Raw genomic sequence first — 19,537 nt, forward strand, 5'->3', positions numbered from 1 at the left:
AAACATATTTGGGCTATGAATCAAAGGCGATCCTGTGACATCGCTGCCTTTCATCTGTTTCATTAGTCTGATTTAAAGTGGGCTCGGCGAGACACACAGGGGCAGATTCATTCATACACACCTGGGACAATTTTACAGGGGCATTTGCATTCTTTGAAATTGTGTAAATGATTTATTTCGATCAGAGATGTTACCGTTACTGTGGAAACGGGAATCATGCCGAAAGAGCTCAGCAGTGACCGCCCACCTCTACATAACATCATGCTTGACTTGCGGCTCTCTCAAACATAGATTGCTTCATACTTGCTGTTTTTGCAACAATAATGCAGTTTTAACTTTTTAATATCAATTTAAAATGTAAAGTACTGTATTATAATTATTTATAGCTACACCCTGTTTACACAGGACGCAATGAGGTGCAATGTGAAGCGACCAAAGACAATAAAAACTCCACAGTGGATGCGGCGCGATACGACAAACGCCTTGTCCTTTATGGGTCTGTGTTGTGTAATTTGGTGTAGACAGGGTGTTCATTTTTGCCTCTCAATGACCCTCTTGGTTTGAAACACAAACTTTCAGGTTACTTGATGTCAAATGGCATTTCCTACTTAATCGTATCAAATAGATCAACTTATAAATCTTTATTGTGATCTATAAGCTTACCATTAGGAATCGGAGAAAGGGTTTGTGTTCTTGCTTTTTATTTATTTGATTTATATTTAATATTTATTTATTACTTGATTTTTTGTACATATTTTTTACTTGAATTTTTTATTTTGCTTTACATTCTTTTTTGTTTATTTTTAGCTCCGAAAATTTTACAGATTGCAGCTTTTAAATAAAAAAAATATTTTTGTGTTTTTTTATTCCTGCTTAAATAAGTTAAATAAATAAGTACAATATATATTTTTTTTTATTTGGCATTAGTTTTTTTGCCAGACAGTACAGTGTAGAGAGACAGGAAACAATGGGATGCCGAGAGGGGTCTTTTTTCCGTCAAAATGCTGAAAATCATAGAAGCTTTGCTTATCACTGTTTTCAACCGAGGCTGACTTTTATAAAAAGGAAATTTTTGATCATTATTACCATTCAGTTCTACATTGTGCCAACGTTCTTGTTAGCACGATGCTAAAACGTACAGGCATTCCCAAGCGCACTGCATTACATTTTCATACGGTGGCTTGAATTCGTAGGCAAATGAGTCCAGGAAGATTTAGTGTTGCATGTTAAACAGCGAGAACACACGGCTTAAATGAGAAGACTGAGTTGACCCCCGCTCTTATCGAAGATCCAGCAGCCACAGATAGGAGAGAGAGCTACATCAATGCTCTGATTTTCCAGCCCTCACAAAAGCCCTGTGGTTACTGTCGGATTAAAAGCTGGATATCTCGGCATTCAGCTCTCCCTGTCTCTCCTCCTCTCTGCCTCTTTCTCATTCTCTATCTCTCGCTCTGTTTTTCTCGCTTTCGACGCTCTACTTTGCTTTTATCAGGGTTGCACATGCAGGAAATGCCCCACGCGGTGAGTGGCTTGTGATTATGGATTGCACATGTCAAGATGGATCAATGTGATATCGGTGGATGGGAGGACCAAGTTTAGCTTGTTGACAACTGTTTGCAGTAGCTACATGACTTTACTGCTCTCTCGTGTGGTTTACAGGAGCCACCATTTCGACTATCACCATGATGTCTGGTCCACTTCATCTTTATCTCGTGTAGCTTCATCTGTGACTAGCACTAGTACGCAAGAAATTATTTATAAATTCTGTCTATTCAAAAGAATATTAAGTCAGACACAAAAATCATGAAGGCCTAAAGAAAATAGGAAAAACGTAACTACTGTATAGTTCAACCATGTTAACCACAAATTAATTAAATCCAAAAAGCTTTATAGTCTATCCCCGATGGGGTAGAAAATTGTCTTTGACTATAGGCTCCGACAAACAAACAATAGTAATCATTACAGTAACACATTACATCACATACATTCCCTAAAACACACAACTAAATAAATGTATAAATTCATTTTAAGGTCCTATTTAAAATACCATTTGCAGTTGGGATAAAGGTCTTCTTATACTTGCCCCTTTTCACTAAAGGCACTTAATAAACATGGTTTTACCATAGTACTTAGTAGTAAAACTATAGTTGTATAAATGATAATCCATACACCTAAAAAAACAATGTAAAAAAAATTCATTTTCATAAAAGATTCTGTTTTGCTGCCGATTAATGTTTATTATCCTATTCCCCGGTTGATTCTACGCGAAACGCCTCTTTAATATTTTCAAAAGGACTACATTTTAGGCAAAGGGGAATACTGTACCCCACTGCTAAAACGGTTTAGTTTGATTCGTGATCTTTCTCTTTGCCAAATTTTAAAAACATAGATTTTAGAGTCAGCACCAAGCCTGCGAGTCGATTAAAAGATCATTTTCACAAACTGAAATATGCCAACGCTGTTAAACATACACTATATATCTCAGTTGCAGAAAATGTGATGAGCGCACATGCCGTCTTTGTCTGGTTTGTGTTTAAAACGATTCGGTGCGGAAGGATGTCCCCGAAGGCGGTTCTTAGGATTTTAAGTGCCAGGCGTTGAAAGAGAAACTTGGGTTCCCTGTGAAACCCTCAGGCTCGTGTTGCTCTGGGAGGATGAGCGGAGGAGACATCACACGTCTTAAATGTTTTGCACGAGAGCTTTGATCAAAAAGCAGGACCGGGCTTTTATCTGGAGGAGATGTCTGAGAAATGCAAAGGTAATGCAGATTTCATCTATTGACACCGTCTCTTCCAAACAAAAGTTTTTGTGGTGATGTAGCATCACAGTTGAAGATCTAACACTGTAACTTAAAGATTGGAATGATCTATAAATCATCACAGTTGTGTCTGCGGGCTCTTAGTGTACTGTAAGTCACTGTGGGTGAACTGCATTATACATTTCCTTTTGGTCGGGTTAATTGCCCCCACTGTTGTTCTCTGGGTTAGTTAGTTTGCAAAATAAATATGTGAGCTCTTCTGTTCTCTTCCATATTTGCCGTTGAAGTCTGTTGAATGTTTTCTTAGGACATACCTGTTTAAATCATAATTCTCTCGCAGGGATTTTAAACGATGAATCGCATCAAGAATCAAAGTTTGTGTTTACATAATTTGTCTGTGCACTGTGCATACAAATTTTCTATTTAAAAACACATACATGTATACAACTTAAGAAAAATATAAAAATGAATAAATGTTTATATAGAAATAAAGGCATGTAATAACATTGAAAATATTATGTGCAAATATTTTTTTAATATATACGTGTATGTGTTTAAAAATGCCAAATAAATATACACAGATTTCAGAAAGAACCTATGACCAGAATGTTTTCAACTCAACTCAACTCAACTTTATTTATATAGCGCTTTTTACAATTTTCATTGTTACAAAGCAGCTGTACATGAGACACATTTAATACAAGTATGAATTCTAAAGCAGCCCCCCCGGCCAGGCAGATAGTGCAAAACAATATGCAAACGGTGGTGAGGAACCCAAAACTCCCATCGAGAAAAAAAACCTCAGGGGAACCCAGGCCCAACCAGGGGATTCCAGTTCCCCTCTGGCAAAAGCTGCTGCCTCTGCACAAGCTCATCAGTGCTTGCACAACAAGGCTTAATAAAAATATAAAAATTAAAGATTATCATTAACAATCTAATAGCATTTGAAATGTTGTAGAAAAAAACAAAGTTGTCGCGTCCTTTATCCAGCTCTATCCTCTTAGCACTTGTCAGGTCACCGCTTCCCATTCTCAGCTCTGCCATCAGGTCTGGGCATGAACTGCATCCTGCGGTAACCTTGGAACAAAGAGACAAGACTGGCTGAGAGTAGAGTACTGTTCTGCACTCTTTGATGCAACAAGTACATCATTTGTTGTTGGATGTGTTCCTGGTTCCGGTTGATCTAAATAATGCAGCCTAAATCCTCTGAGGATTAATATTATGGAGGTGTAGTGTATGCAAGATTAAAAAGATGAGTCTTTAGTCTAGATTTAAACTGACAGAGTGTGTCTGCCTCCCGGACCGTGCAGGGAAGAATATTCCAAAGTTTAGGCGCTAGATAAGAAAAGGATCTACCACCTGCACTTGATTTTGAAATTCTAGGTATTACCAACTGACAGGACCCCTTAGAGCGTAATGTACGTGGTGGTCTGTAATACAATAGAAGTTCATTCAAATACTGCGGCGCTAGACCATGTAGGGCTTTATAGGTAATAAGCAAGATCTTAAAGTTAATGCGATGCTTTATAGGTAACCAGTGCAAGGTTGACAGAACCGGGGTTATATGCTCATACTTTTTTGTACGTGTAAGAACTCGAGCTGCCGCGTTTTGAACCAGTTGCAGTTTTTGTAATAGGCCCGCAGGGCAACCACCTAGAAGTGCATTACAGTAATCTAGTCTTGATGTCATGAATGCATGAATTAATTTCTCTGCATCTGACAGTGACAGCATATGACGTAATTTAGATATATTCTTAAGATGGAAAAATGCAATTTTACAGGTGTTTGCGACATGGCTTTCAAATGAGAGAGTTTTCAGGTCCTACGCCATTCTACACCATTCACAGACGATATATAATTATAAAAATACAATACGACCACTATATTTCTTGTTTGCGATCAGGACGTAAAGAGACATCCAACCAACATGAGAAAAAAAATTCTGTACAGGATCACCCGGCCTGCCTTTAAGGCTGTCAACGTGTCACCATATTGGAATTCAGCAGTTGTTTTGGTTTGAGTTCGCTAAATAAATTCAAAATATGAATGGTTTCCCCCACAGATACCTTCATTTGTAGTCAGTTGAATGAATGTCATGATGGATTTTGGGAGCTTCAACATTGTTGGACCTCTATGTATAAAGCGGAAGATATTTCGAAATAAAAACTGTGATGTTTGGGTGAACTAATCCTTTAATTTTGTGCCGTGTGGCTGCTCGGTATCGAAAGTAAAATCCTGTCCTAAATGATTGCTTACTAACCAAAACAAACATTTAACCAGTATTTTTCAGCTTGTGATATATTGCGGTGAATTCTTCGTTTAGTCGGCTCATTAAAGACTTTTACATCTCGATATTCTGGACCTCAGACAAAAAGCCTGAAGCCTTCCAAACATTATTACCTGAATTATTTCTAAAAGAACAGAAATAATTGCCCTCTTTCTTTGATTGCTGGAGGGATTTCAAGGTCCGAGATCCAAGACTAATGTATGCGACTTCTAAAGTGCTTACTCTATCCTTTGAATCAATTATAACATCTATCTCCGTACTGAATATTTTAATTCCTTCGCCGGAAGTTAATGGATTGCTTTTATACAGTAAGTGCAAAAGTGCATTCAGAAACTGCCGCTCCATTAGTAGCGTACACGCTGACCGGCTCGGCTAACAGCCGGCATTATGCGCGAATCACAGCCGCTTTGTATCACAGATTTTTTGTTGTCGAGGTTAAGGAAGCAGCACAGCTTCCACAAAACCTTTCCAAGGGAAAATCACTCGTCCGAAACCACAAACAAGAGACTTAAGTGAGACAAAGGGCTCTGGGGTTTTTCTGGCAAATATGGGAAGTCGGAGCTATTACTCGTAGGGCGAGCCGCGTCCCGCTGAACGGGACGTTTAAAGTCTTTGCGGCCTGCGGCGGCGAAGGGGTCTGCGGGTTACGAGCATGCCGCTTCATCACGGCCTTCATCTCGTCCACCTTGTCCTAGACAACATCTCAGAGACGCCTCTCTTAATTGAAAAGCATCCCTCGGCCCGGCGGTGTGGCATGTGAGGATGTGCCCCGACTCTGAGATGAGGAGTTTGTCGGATCTGTAGGATTTTGTGTGTATGGATGACACGGTTGTGCGTGTGTTCATCTGCTAAGGCGTTTGTGTGTGTTTCAGTATGCACAGCATCAAGAAGCATGTGGGCCGACCCGCCTCCCCAGTTCACAAAGCATCACAATGGCTTTTTCTCCCACGACGGATCTCGGCCTGTTTTTTCCCCGGTAGTCGGGCTTGTGGCAAACAATTACACAAGCATAACCTGCCTCTTTAATTTAGGGCTTTTAAGGCACGCGGGTCTTTCAGGGATGTTCAATTGCGTTTGCTTTTCTGTTTAAGGCAGGGCTGAAGAGCCGGTGATTAAAAACCTTAGAAGAATAGAACAGACATTCCTTTGGTTACAACAGCTTTTTCCAGCAGCTTTGATAAGATAAGAAAAGGTTTTTGCATGCAGGAAGGGAATGGTGCATCTTGGACAAACCAGCGAATGTATTGAATGAGCGAGCCTTTTGAAATTTGAAGCAGTAAGAAAAACAACATTAACCTGAATGGGGACACTTTCTGTTGTAGGTTTTGGTAGGCTACTTGTTGTAAATAGGATGCAGTTTGATGCTTTATTTGTTTTAAAAAATGTCAATCTGTAAAAGTTATTCAAGGCCATCATTGTAATTGAATTTCAAAATGAATTTCACAATTTTAGCAGCTTTAAATTTAAATGTATTTTTTGTTTTCTTTTATAGGGAGTTATTTTTAAGTAATATTTTATTTTTGCACTCTGCGCATTATTTTGATCTAATATTTATCTTATAATTTTATAATTTTATTTATTTATATATAATATTTAATATTATTTTTGCACTCTGCGCTGTATTTATTTACTGATATGTATTTTCATATTTTATTTTATTTGCTATATTTTATTTAATTTGATATTGGCTAAATGTCCTTTTTTATCTTTTTTTTTGCACTTTGTCCTTTTGCTATTTGTTTTGTTATTTTACTTTCTGAATTTTATTGGCTGAATTTCATTTCATTTTAAAATGGTAAGTTTTTAAGAAAATGCATAATTTATTTTGATAAATCACAGCAGCTGGCCACTTTTCAAGATTTAAAATATTGGTAAACAATGACCATTAAAGATAATTATTCTAAACTTTAAAAAAAATTACAGTGAACGTATGGTTGGGTTAAAATATGGACAAACCCAACTGTTTAAATAAACCAAAACAATATTATTTTTACCCATGGGTCGAAAAAACCCAACATTTAAGATTTAAGCAAAGAAAAGGGTAGAAAATGTATGTACAATGTAAAAAGAGAGAAAATCATATATAAAAAACAGGGAAGATATAGAATAATATGAAGAAAGAAAATGTTTAAATATAGTCAGCAGTCCTCCAGTGAGCGGTCCATACATGACAGTGACAAGCAACCAAAACTCCAATGGCGTGAAAATGGAGAAAAACATTAATTAGTTGAATATTTATATTAGTATTGAATTTTTTTTTTTATTGTAAATTGCTGTCAACAATTTAAGAAATTAGTGTATTTCAATGTATTCAAAGCAACATTCACTAAAAGTCCCTTATCATGACTTTCTAAGTAAATCAAAAACTTTTCGAAGACTTTCGTGTCCTGTTTTGTTTCCGATTCAAGGAAAGTTATTACTGTAGAACTACTGTTAATGCTAGGAAATAATGCCAGATGACAACTTCACAGGCATTATTCTGAAAAGTATACCCTGCAATCTGCCAACCTGACATCTGACAGCTATCTCGCCGGTTTGTTCTGGCAGGGTCATAATTGAAACGGCTCCTTTGCAATTAAGACCTTACAAAATAACCCAAGCTGAGCAACTGCATCTCTAATGAATATACAGCTGTCTGACATGATTATATGAGCGCTGAGAGATAATTAATCTTGCTTGCTGTCTCCCTGTCTATTATTCCACCCTCATATGTTAGCAGACCCTCATTTATCCATGGCATGAAGAGCAAGATGTGGCGCCTGAATAGCTTAACATGTGAGATGGCAACTCGTGGCATATTTTACAGATTTGTTCATTTTTAATTCTTCTTCTTATTTGAGTACATTGCACATGTAACCAGAGCACACCAATGTATGAAACTAAAAAGGATCACCTATTGTTTACTAATAATTATATTCATCCAGTACTCCAGATTTGAGATTTGTTTTGCTTGAGCAAAACATTATATATGGTTTTAGAAAGCAATGACTTGAACAGAAAACATAAGATTTTGCCAACCAGTTGCTTTGGAGGTGGGCTGCCTGAATGCACGCACATTTTAATGTATTTGCTCTATTTTATTTTACAGGTTACATGATTGAAATCTGCACTTACTTATATTTATTTTATTTTGTTATTGTTTTATTTCATTGGCTTAATTTGAACTTTTCGGCTAAATTGTATTTTATTTATATAATTTTAAAAATGTATTTAGCACTCTGCACTGTATTCATATACTTATTTATTAGCAATTTTTTATTTCTTATATTTTAATTTTGCACTTTAATTTTGCATTGGCTATATTTTTTATAGTCTACATTTTGTTTTAAGATTTTATATTATTTTTGCACTATGGGTTGTATTTATATCCTTATTTGTATTTTATTTCATTGCCGTTATTTTATTGCCTTTGTTTTATTTTTTATATTTTATATTAATTTAGCACTGTATTAACGTTGTATTTCTGTCCTAAAATTTGCACTTTTTGAGTTTCATCTGGATAAACCAATCAGAATCCAGTATTCTAAAGAGCTGTACAATACGCCTAATTCATATTCATGACCCGAGCCACATCTGGCACAGTTGGCGCGCCAAGCTGCTGACAAAAAATGAACTTCCCGCGGAGACGACAACCGATCTGTCGTCTCACAGAAATGGTATTTTTACGTTGTCACAACAGTGTTTTTAGGCATGATTATTCAATATTTGAAACAAAAATGCTAGAGTCACGTTTCTGGAAAGTTTGTATTTTAAGATGATATCCAACTGCGGAAGCAAGGCATTTTAAAACCGTGCCAAACTCAAGAGAAGAGGAAAGTGAGGTTCATAATGTGTGACTTAGATTAGAAATCTAAACTTAATTGAATATCACACCACGCATATCTTAAACAGAGACAGATTTTACAGCAGGTACCTGACAATTTATGCTACTAGTGTTTGTCTGATTTACATCCTCGGCAGCCAATTTAAAAGTTTAGTCAGTGTTCAGGAAATTGCTTTTTGTGTGGAATAATGCCATTTGTTCTTCACGATCTGCATTAATCTGTTTGACGGAACGTCTACTTTTCATTCCATTTTTCTTGATTTCCTTTTGGCTGGTTGCTTTTCTTGACTTTCGAGCAGTTGAAACAAAACATTTCTGTAATGCATGCTGCACCGCTCGTGTGTTTGCTGGCAAGCTTCAGTAATTAAATTGATGTGTAAATGAAGTGCATTACTCTCAATGAAACTGTCACGCCGCTGTATGTTCTCTTGATGAAGTGGTTTTGCTTCAGGACCCAGATTTCACATTGGGCATCTTGTGCCAATGAAACACAGCACCAGCAACTTTTTTTAACCGCAGGTCATCATAAAAAAAGTTTCAAAATTGCTCTTAAATGCATAGGCCCCAAAACGGGTAAAGCATTTTGTTAGAAAGCGAACACATCTCTGTTAAAATGGATAGCTGCTATACGCATTGCTTTGGACGAAAGCACGTGGCAAATGGCATTAATGCAAAATATCCATAAATTATGAAAACTTGCATTGCTTTTTTTGCAGTCAGTACAAAACACACCGTGGTCAGCACAAACCATTTGTGTTTTTGTGAAGACATCATTATTTCAGTTGGGTTGTATTGTTTTTTGGACAGTTTTGTTTGATGGGCTTTTGACTTTAGAAAGTGATCTTCCACTTTATAGTTTTCCTTTTTCTTTTCTAATGCATGCTTATATGTTTAGTTCCTCTTTATTAGTTTCATTTAGTAATGTTCGGTACGCGCTATCCGGATACACCTGCTGTGATTTCTGGGTCACGAGGCGGCAGTCAAGAAGTACTCAACTCTGAACAGTCTTCTCAGTCAGTAAATTACAGAGATGCTTCTCTGCCCCCCAAACAGCTGTTTTGCTCAATTTTGCTCCAATTAAATTCTAAAGACGCACCAATAAGACACTTAAATCGAACATATTTTATCTGGGTAAACCTCATTTGTGTTCGACTCAGAGGTTAAACGTAGCCTGGGGGCAGGAACGCTTGAAATGATTTGTTTACATTAAATATTGAATTGTCATTATGCATACCGCGCTTGGTGCACGTTTGATGTATAAATCACTATTATTGCCTTTTTGAGTAGGATTGTAACTATTTTGGTGATCAATGATGTAACATCGCTGCATTGCCTTGCTTTATAATACTACAGCCACTTTACCTCTTTGCAAAAAGTTTATTATATTCCTTTGGATTTTATTGATTGTGTATTTAAATGAGTTGGAAATTTCACAGAACAACTCATTATGCGCTCTCTGGCCTACTAATTTAAGTCATCTTTTATTTAATTCTCAGTTTTACATCGAGCCCGTACAGAGAGATTTTCTTCATTTTTATAAAAATAGGACGGAAAGAAATTTCTTGCTCACTTCACAATTGCTGAAGTTTTGCCTTAAGCTCAAAGCTGATTGGTCCGTCACTAGCACCGCCGCAATTGCAACAGTCAACGTGTTGCAATTCAATAAAAAAAATACTAGAATTCATTTGACTGTCATGCACTCTTTTTGTCTTTCAGATCAAGAGAGGATCGGGAAAGATTCATCGTACGAGCAGGAGGGCAAAGTGATGTTCGTGATCGACGCCGTGTACGCCATGGCCCACGCCCTCCACAATATGCACAAAGACCTCTGTCCCGGCAAGGTGGGACTGTGCTCGAAAATGGACCCCGTCGACGGAGCCCTTCTGCTGAAGTACATCCGCAACGTCAAGATAGCAGGTAAACCGCTTAGCGCTTGATTTGCAGCTTTCAGTTTGTCCTGTGACAAAGCTACCGGCTCACAGAGAGCAGCTGTTTATGGGTGCTTAAGAAAGGGGATTTCTGCATGATTAGCTCTCCAACGATGAGTTTGGCTTTCGTCGTCACCACATAACAATTTACAAACATGCCTCACCGGAGGCCACCAAAATCCAATTCACGGCCCTGCCCTGGCCTTAAATCGTCTGCGAAGGGTTTTGGGCGAAGATTAGCTGCAGGAAGGGATAAGAGTTTTGAGAAACAACAAGAAGCCCGGAGGAGCGGCCGCCGGTACCCGGAAAAGTATTTCCATGTGTTCTTAGCGCACTCGAGCCAAGGTTCCTCTCGAGTCGTGTACGTGTTAATTAAAGCAGTTTGCATTGGGCTCATAACACCCTTCGGACATGTTCTTCGTGGACTATCAATGGCAGTATGACTAATTAATTTAGAGAGTATTCACATTTACTCAGGCTGAAGATGATGTGGTCCTCTGTTCTCCAGTTTAAGAGCCTAATGAAATGTGACTTTTTTTTGGTAAATTAATCTGTCACACAATTCTGTGTGCTTGCTATATTTTACCGAATTATTTTCTACTGTACTGACTCAACTTGAACAAACTCAAGCGACATGTTTTTGCCAGCAGTAAGCATGCAGGTCTGTTTGAATGAATAAAGAGCTCGCTGGTTACAGCAGCTGGCGAATGTTTGTTTTTCGATGTAAAGCATTTAATGGGAGTCATTGGGGACCAGTTTAAAAACTGATGTTTGTGAATAATTTTAAGAATTTTCACAAATTCCACACTGTCATGAGAAATGTCAAGGTTGATTATAGGATTTGGCTAGGGGCAACTATGCAATCTGTAACGTGTGCTTTTACATCAACGTTTCTGTTTAAAACAACTACAGTTCCTACGACTAGAGGTTAACTACTTCGCATATTCATTTCTAAGTAATGTCAAACTGGCATTCCCAAAAAAAAATTAATCTGACAACACACATTATAAATCATTCTTTATCACTTATTTACAATTTGTTTGTTTTCTGTACTTAAAGGGATAGTTCACCAAAAAATGAATATTCTGTCGTCATATACTCACCCCCAAGTTGTTTCAAGCATGTATGAATTTTGTTGAGTTGCTGAACACAAGAAAAGATATTTGAAAGAATGCTTGTTACTAAACAGTTCTGGGGCACTATTGACTACCATAGTAAGAAAAAGCAACTATGTCAATGTAGGGAGAATGGTGGAGAAGCAGCAATACCTAACTTGCCGGTGGAACATTATTACACAGCGACATGTTACACAAGTGACACAAGCGACAAATTGCTACATTAAATTCCTACTTAAAAACGATTGTTTGGGTTTGTTAATACAGTATGTTATTGACTTTGTATTGCAATGTTTTCTCACCGGTAAATGTGCCGTGTGTCTCGCCGTAGCGCCCTCCAACAGCTTCTGGACTGTGCGCATTCATGCGATTTGCAGGAGGTGTGGCTTCGGACTGCGATTCGCATGGAGGGTGGGATCATGATTTCTGTGCAAGCAGGCTAAAGTTATCACCTTAACTTATGATGAATTCTACCTTTAACCTTTAATCGTAGAAATGGAAGAACACGATTGCAGCTTGCCCAAAGCCAAATCCTTATTTTTATTTTAACCCAAAAAAGTTACAGATTTCAGCTTTACATATTCGGTGCATCTTTAACATTATTTTGTCCAAGAATCAACATTTTTCAGCTTCAAGTTTTCATGAATTTATTTTGAGGCTTATACTCAAAGAAGATTCAGCGTTTTGCATAATCCTTAAAGGGCGGTTTATGTTGCAGCATCATTTTATGGAAAAGGTCATCATTATTATTTGTTATTTTTATATTAAATTGTTGCACATTTTGCACATTTAAGGTTATGTTTTCACAATGTGCAAACATTCTTTAACTATATAGTGTTGCTGGTCAAAATGTGGCGTGATTGTTTTGAATGCATATACTCTTAAATTGATAGTTCACCCAAAATTGAAAATTCTGTCATCATTTACTCGCCCTCTTGTCATTTCAAACCTTTACGGCTTTATTTCTTCGACAGAGCACAAAAGAAGATATTTTGAAGGAAGTTGTTAACCGAACAGCACTGGACCCCATTCACTTCTAATCTATGGACACAAAACCAATGGAAGTGAATGGGGCCTACTTTTCAATAAATCTTCTTTTGTGTTCTGCGGAAGAATGAAAGTGATACTGGTTTAAATTGACATAAGGGTGAGTAAATGATGAAAGAATTTGGATTTTTGGATGAACTATCACTTTAAAAATAACGCCGCACAAATTGGTGCTTTACAGCAATGCTAAACATTATTCTTCGGAAAATTGTTTATTTTATTTATTTATTACATTTCTATTGTTTAAAGAACCTTTTCCACTACAAAGAACCATCTGTGCATCTAAAGGGTTCTGTTGATGTTAAGGTTCTTTATGGAACCATACAGCCCAACAAAGAACCTATTAGGTAGCCTTTACTTTTAACTGTGTAGTTTCTCATTTAAAGAAAGAAACCCAATTCTATGAAAGCAAGATGATTTAAAAACAATTATGTAAATAGTTTATTGTTTAATTACAGCTCAGTTGTTATCTTGATAGCACCATTTGTTTTGTGGGAAAAATTACAGAAAAAACTGCATTTTCACTAGTGGTCTTGGATTTTATACTATATTGCATGTCATGATAGTATTTTAGACTTCAATAGCACATGCACATCTTACCCTCAATTCCTATACTCTTGCATCATTATATACCAATCTGCCAAGTATCACTTTACACCAAAAAGCTTGTTTACTCCAAATCCCCCCTATTCTTTTCTAGTACAGTGTGCCACCGTTACTCCATCAAATGAAGGGATGTTTTGATAATCACAATGGTATTCAAAATGCAATCAGTTTTCATCACACACGCTGCCAGTTGAGAAGTGGCGATGGCAGACATTAGCAGCAGATGAGCTCTGATCCACGGTCTGCCAGTGATTTACTATCAGCGTTCTGCTCTGCTACATAACCACAGGCTGTGTTGAGAGCAACGGCTTTCAAACAGCTTCGGCAACCCGCAGCGGGTCGCAAATCTTGCGAAAAACCACCTCGCCTCGCCGTAACCCCGTTCTTCCTTTTTGATGAGAGTTGGAGTGAGGTTAGTTAGAGACTTCAATAGCTGGCCGACCCATCACTTCTCCGTCTGTGGCTATCACACTTGTCCAGAGTGCTTTCTGCTTTGTAAGCCTACAGCGTCTGATGGCCTTTAAACTGCCGGCTGTACTTCCCGAAGCTCAAACCGCTAACACGTATTCTGTTTAAACGTCAATTACATCTGCACTGATGGGTTCTGCAATACGGGAGAGCGGTATGTGTACAGAACGCTTTTGTGTTGTAATTAGAATGGATTACCGCTTTTACTTGAGGAACTAAATTGTGTGAATTGCACATTAAAGGGTTTGGCATAGTCCAGGCGAATTTCGCTTTCGTTCTGCGTTTTTTCGGGTAAAACGAAGCCTGAAAGCGTTGATAGACGGTATAGTGTATTCGAACAATCAAACACCCCTTGTTTCTGGAGGCGGGGTCAAAAGCATTCATTCTGCTCAAATGTTATCGGTTTTTTTTTGTAGACCTTATCTGACCTCCCCTCAGCTAAATAAAATGACGCGTTATTTCAAACAGACTGGGTTGCACTACATAACACACCCACTTATTACGTAACGGCAATGGACCAATGGTGGCTCGAGGGTGTTTACCGGCCAACACAAACTTTGCCGGAGAGTTTGGTTTGCTGCGGTTTGCTGCGGTGAAATGAATTGTCGTTTGGACCAGATTTTGTTCAAAATCCGGTCACAGATAGTCGTTTTTCGATTTCGAATGTAGTATGATGAGCCCTTAAGGGGCTATTCACATTTCACGCAAATAGAAAATGACGGTGCGGCCGTGTACATTTTACTATCTAGACTAGAGAAAGCGTCGCGCCTTTGTGATTCGTCCCCAATATGTAAATATCAGATATTTTAATGCAAAAAATCCTGTATTGTCAAAGGGATGGATCACCCAAAAATAAAAATGTATTCATCATTTATTCATGCTCAAGTCATTCAAAACCTTCTTTTTTTCAGTGGAACACATAAGAAGATATTTTGGGAAATGTCTCACTGGTTTTGTGTCCATACAAATGAAGTCAATGGAGTTCGGGGTTGTTTGGTTTCAGACATTCTTCAAAATATCTTCTTTTTTCTTCTGCAGAATAAAGAAAGTCATACAGGTTTGAAATGACATGATGGTGAGTAAATGACTGCAGAATTTTCATTTTTGGGTCACTATCCCCTTAACCATTGCAATTTGACATTTTCTCAAGAAAATGCAAGCAATGCTTTTATTTAACTATAGTGTGAGTTTTAATAGCTTATACAGGACGAAAGGATTCTCATTGCAATGCTGTAAGCGCGTGTCTTTCCTGTGAATATTATGTCAGGAGAAGGATATAGAGGGTGTGCGGTAAGCCGTCTCTCTGGAGTTGGAGGTCTACCTTGCGTTCCCCCCTGATCCCATTGTATGAAATCTAGCAGAATGTCTCATCAAATGAACTTCAGAAGAAAACTCCAAAGCCTTTGATGCAGTGGAGTACCCTCACGGCTCTAATAAGGATATATGTCTGGGGACAGTTCACTGTTCGCTAGCATCGCTCTTCACAGACGAGCCCTACGCTGAATGATAAACTAAAAGCACAACAAAAGTCTCTGGTGGCATTGTTTTGTTGTGTATTTGTCTCGGTTAATATTATTCAACATATCATTGTTCAAATTGGTTGATTAAAATGATTTTGATTGATAACCGAATAACACAAAATAAATTTATGGTATGTGTCAGGATAACTATTAACAATTACAGAACAGATTTACTATATTTACATAAACAAGTTTCTTTCTGTAAATCCTGCTGAAAGCATACACACATTGAAATGAAATAAAACACATAAAATCAAATAAAATGTGCGGGATTAGTATGAATATGTTAGCTTTAAGGATATCTTTGAAGCTCCGAAGCATTGACATGATTTATTTACATGATGTAAGCATTTCAAACCTAAAGTCTCTCACTTCCACCAATGCAAATCAATTATCGTATGATATTATTCTGCGTTTCTGCCTCTCTCTTCAGACTCCAGGCTGTGGTTGACATGAAACCCATTGGGTATTTTTAAAGCGGGAGGAGCCACTCAGTCTGTCCCGCCCTCACTTCCTGTTTGGCGGGACATCAAGAGTTTTAAGAACTGAGCGAAGGGACCGTTGGGAATCCAATTGATTTCATATATTGATTAATAATTTGTGCTTTGATTTACTGGGAATCCTTTACATCTCTCTTCACATTATACGGTGAGATACGCAAGCATCAAGCGTGGCCGTAAAAAATCATAATTCCATAATCCAGAGCGGTTGAGTCATCATCTTTTGAAATAAGCCTCTTTCAGTTTCCAAAGCAAAGCAGCAAAAATGGATATTCATCAAGCATTGACGAAAATCGGCCTTAGATATAGTTTTTGGTTTTTAGCCTGGAGTGAAGGAGAAACGATTGTGCTATTGTTCGGTAGACTTGGCAACACACGGTTCAGGATATTTAGTTGGACGTGGTCAGGTGTCTGGAATACAGATCACTTCACCAAGAAACCTTAACGCTTGAGACAGCAGGGTTTTCCACAGAATGAGGCAACTAATCTGAAATGCATCATGGGATGCTGCAGCATTGTTGCCCTGTCCGGCCCATCCGCCTCAAATAGAAATTGCGCTCGATGTACTTGAGGTCATTTATCAGCGAAGGGAATTTCAGCCTGCGTATATGTGGAGCTTAATAAACATGGTCGTGCGTATTATTCTAATGCAGGCTTTTCTATTCCTTAGATACATCGGGAGCTTTTTTTCTCGACTGGATACAGCGCTTGTTGTTGTATTACAAATAAGCTGTATTAAAAAGCTCATTGCTATTCAGTATAATATAGATAGAGGATTAAATAACCCCTGAAGAAATATATTTCACAAACCAAGTTTGCCCGCATGCAAAGGTGTATTAAATTCCCTTATTGCGCGCAGTTAGCGCAGCAAAATATTGCGTTTTACAGCTCACGATCAATCTCGGATGAGATTTGGATACTGACCTTAATGTGCTTAGATCTTAGTTATCACTTTGAAGATTTGGAAACAGGATGGTTTCTTTCATCATTACTCACCCTCGTGTCCATCCAAACCTGTATGACTTTATTTCGTCTGCAAAACACAAAAGAATATATTTTGAAGAACGTTGATGGACAACACTGAACTCCATAGACTTCCATTAAATGAGCACAAAACAACCGAGACATTTCTCAAAATATCTTCTTTTGTGTTCCACAGAAGAAAGAGTCACACACAGGTTTTGATCCACATGAGGGTGAATAAATGTTGACAGAAGTTTATATTATGGGAGAAATATTTGCGATTTGTTTTTGCATCTCGTTAATCTTATTTCTTCTTGTGTCTTCAGGCATAGCCGGCAATCCAGTGCAGTTCAATGAGAACGGAGATGCTCCTGGCCGCTACGATATCTACCAGTATCAGATGAAGAACAAAACATCCGACTATAAAATCATCGGCCACTGGACTGACCAACTTTACCTAAACGTAAGAATATTATTTGTACTTTTAACTGTATCGACGATTGAATTATAGACTTGTATAGACAAAACATACTTTGAGAGTCTAAAGAAATTATTTAAGGAGTCTAAGACATAAATAAGACTTGAGTTTTTAGACACTAATGTTTAAAAGATAGATCACTCAGTCATTCTTTATTAGTCTTTTGTAGATTATAGTATATATTCATCTAAACTTTGAGATCACACAAATTCTACTTAAGGGATTATGTTGTGACAAAAAGTGACTTTGAAGTGATCTCTTGTCTTCAATTTGCAGAAATGTTTTCTTGTCATTTTATCAATCGGGTTTCTTGAGGTCTCACACTGCAATGTTTTGTATGAGTTCACATCCATTCTGAGCAGTTTATTGATCTTATTCATTATTCAGTACTTTTGTAATGGAAGAAATGAAAATGATGGCTAAATGATATTTGGCCTACAATACTCATTTAAAAATGTAATTATGCGCCTTCAGATCAGATGGTTCAAACATTTCATCATGAAAAATCATTGTAGTCGAGTGACCCCCAAACTAAATAGCGTTGCTTGGTGCATTTCAGACGAGAATAATGCAGTGGCCGGGTGGAGAGAAGCATGTGCCAACATCCATATGCAGTCCGGCATGCAAACCAGGATGGCGCAAGAAGATAGTGAAGGGCATTTCCTGCTGCTGGCACTGCGAACGCTGCGACGGGTACCAGTACCAGGCCGACACGTACAACTGCAAGATGTGCCGCTTTGATCTGAGGCCCAATAAGAACCACACGGGTTGTCAGCCCATTCCCATCGTGAAGCTGGAGTGGAGCTCTCCATGGGCCGTCATCCCCGTCCTGCTCGCCATCCTGGGCATCATAGCCACTCTTTTCGTGGTGGTCACCTTTATCCGCTACAACGACACGCCCATCGTCAAAGCGTCGGGACGGGAACTCAGCTACGTCCTGCTCACCGGCATCTTTCTTTGTTACGCCACCACGTTCCTGATGATCTCCACCCCTGACGTCGGGATTTGTTCCCTGCGGCGAATTTTCCTCGGCCTGGGAATGAGCATCAGCTATGCAGCGCTGCTCACCAAAACCAACCGGATATATCGGATTTTCGAGCAGGGAAAAATGACGATCAGCACTCCGCGATTCATCAGTCCGGCCTCGCAGCTGGCCATCACCTTCAGCCTGACCTCGGTCCAGCTCCTGGGGGTGTGCATCTGGTTCGCGGTGGACCCGTCACAAGCCCTCGTCGACTACGAGGACCAGCGTACGGTGGATCCCGAGATGTCCCGCGGAGTTCTAAAGTGCGACATATCGGACTTGTCGCTCATCTGCCTTCTGGGATACAGTATGCTGCTGATGGTCACGTGCACGGTGTACGCCATCAAGACGCGCGGGGTGCCCGAGACCTTCAACGAGGCCAAGCCCATCGGCTTCACCATGTACACAACCTGCATCATTTGGCTCGCCTTCATCCCCATTTTCTTCGGGACATCTCAGTCGACAGAAAAGGTAAGACGTTTCTTCTGCTCGAATCGAGCATAATGACGGCGTTTACGGGTTCCTAGAAAACATGCCGTTCGCCGCGGCCCAGTTTCATGGGCAACAGACCAGCAGGAGTGAATCGACTGTGTTCATTTGGATTTCAGATCAAACAGAGCGGTAAACAGTTTATTTCAAAGAGAAATTGAGAATCATGATGTCTGGCGTGGCGCTGAGAAGAATTCACGTGGTTTCGCCTAGAATATTGAAAAGGTGGTGTAGGTTCCAGGGAAAACAAAGGCTCTCTCTTTTTCCCATCTAGTGGTGTGCTCCGCGAGATGAAAGAGACTTTGAAAATAGAAAAGAGATTGAGCGTTAGCGTTTTTATAGATGATGTAATCAATTGACAAGCTCGCTTGAAATACCAGCGCCGCTCTTTGGTTTAAGGCCTGAATTATGTATGCGACTACCTTTCTGTCGACTGTATTGCTGGTTTCAAAATAGAAAACAAAAGACCCTCCGTTTCCCAGGATTAAGAAAAGGGCTTTCTCCCTTCTCAATTTGAGCTTTATTTAATTA

General features: G+C 38.7%; 1 protein-coding gene across 1 annotated transcript in view; it reads left to right on the forward strand.

Annotated features, from left to right (window-relative positions):
* The window catches only part of grm4 (glutamate receptor, metabotropic 4), a 159,965-nt gene that overhangs the window by 118,138 nt on the left and 22,290 nt on the right, over positions 1 to 19,537 (forward strand). Inside the window, exons 7-9 of the mRNA XM_056750805.1 lie at positions 10,585 to 10,785; positions 17,342 to 17,478; positions 18,053 to 18,988. Of these exons, the coding sequence (XP_056606783.1) occupies positions 10,585 to 10,785; positions 17,342 to 17,478; positions 18,053 to 18,988 (1,274 nt within the window). The remainder of the gene's footprint in view (positions 1 to 10,584; positions 10,786 to 17,341; positions 17,479 to 18,052; positions 18,989 to 19,537) is intronic.

This window comes from Triplophysa dalaica, chromosome 6 (genome assembly GCF_015846415.1).
Source record: "Triplophysa dalaica isolate WHDGS20190420 chromosome 6, ASM1584641v1, whole genome shotgun sequence".
NCBI classification, from domain to species: Eukaryota; Metazoa; Chordata; class Actinopteri; order Cypriniformes; family Nemacheilidae; genus Triplophysa; species Triplophysa dalaica.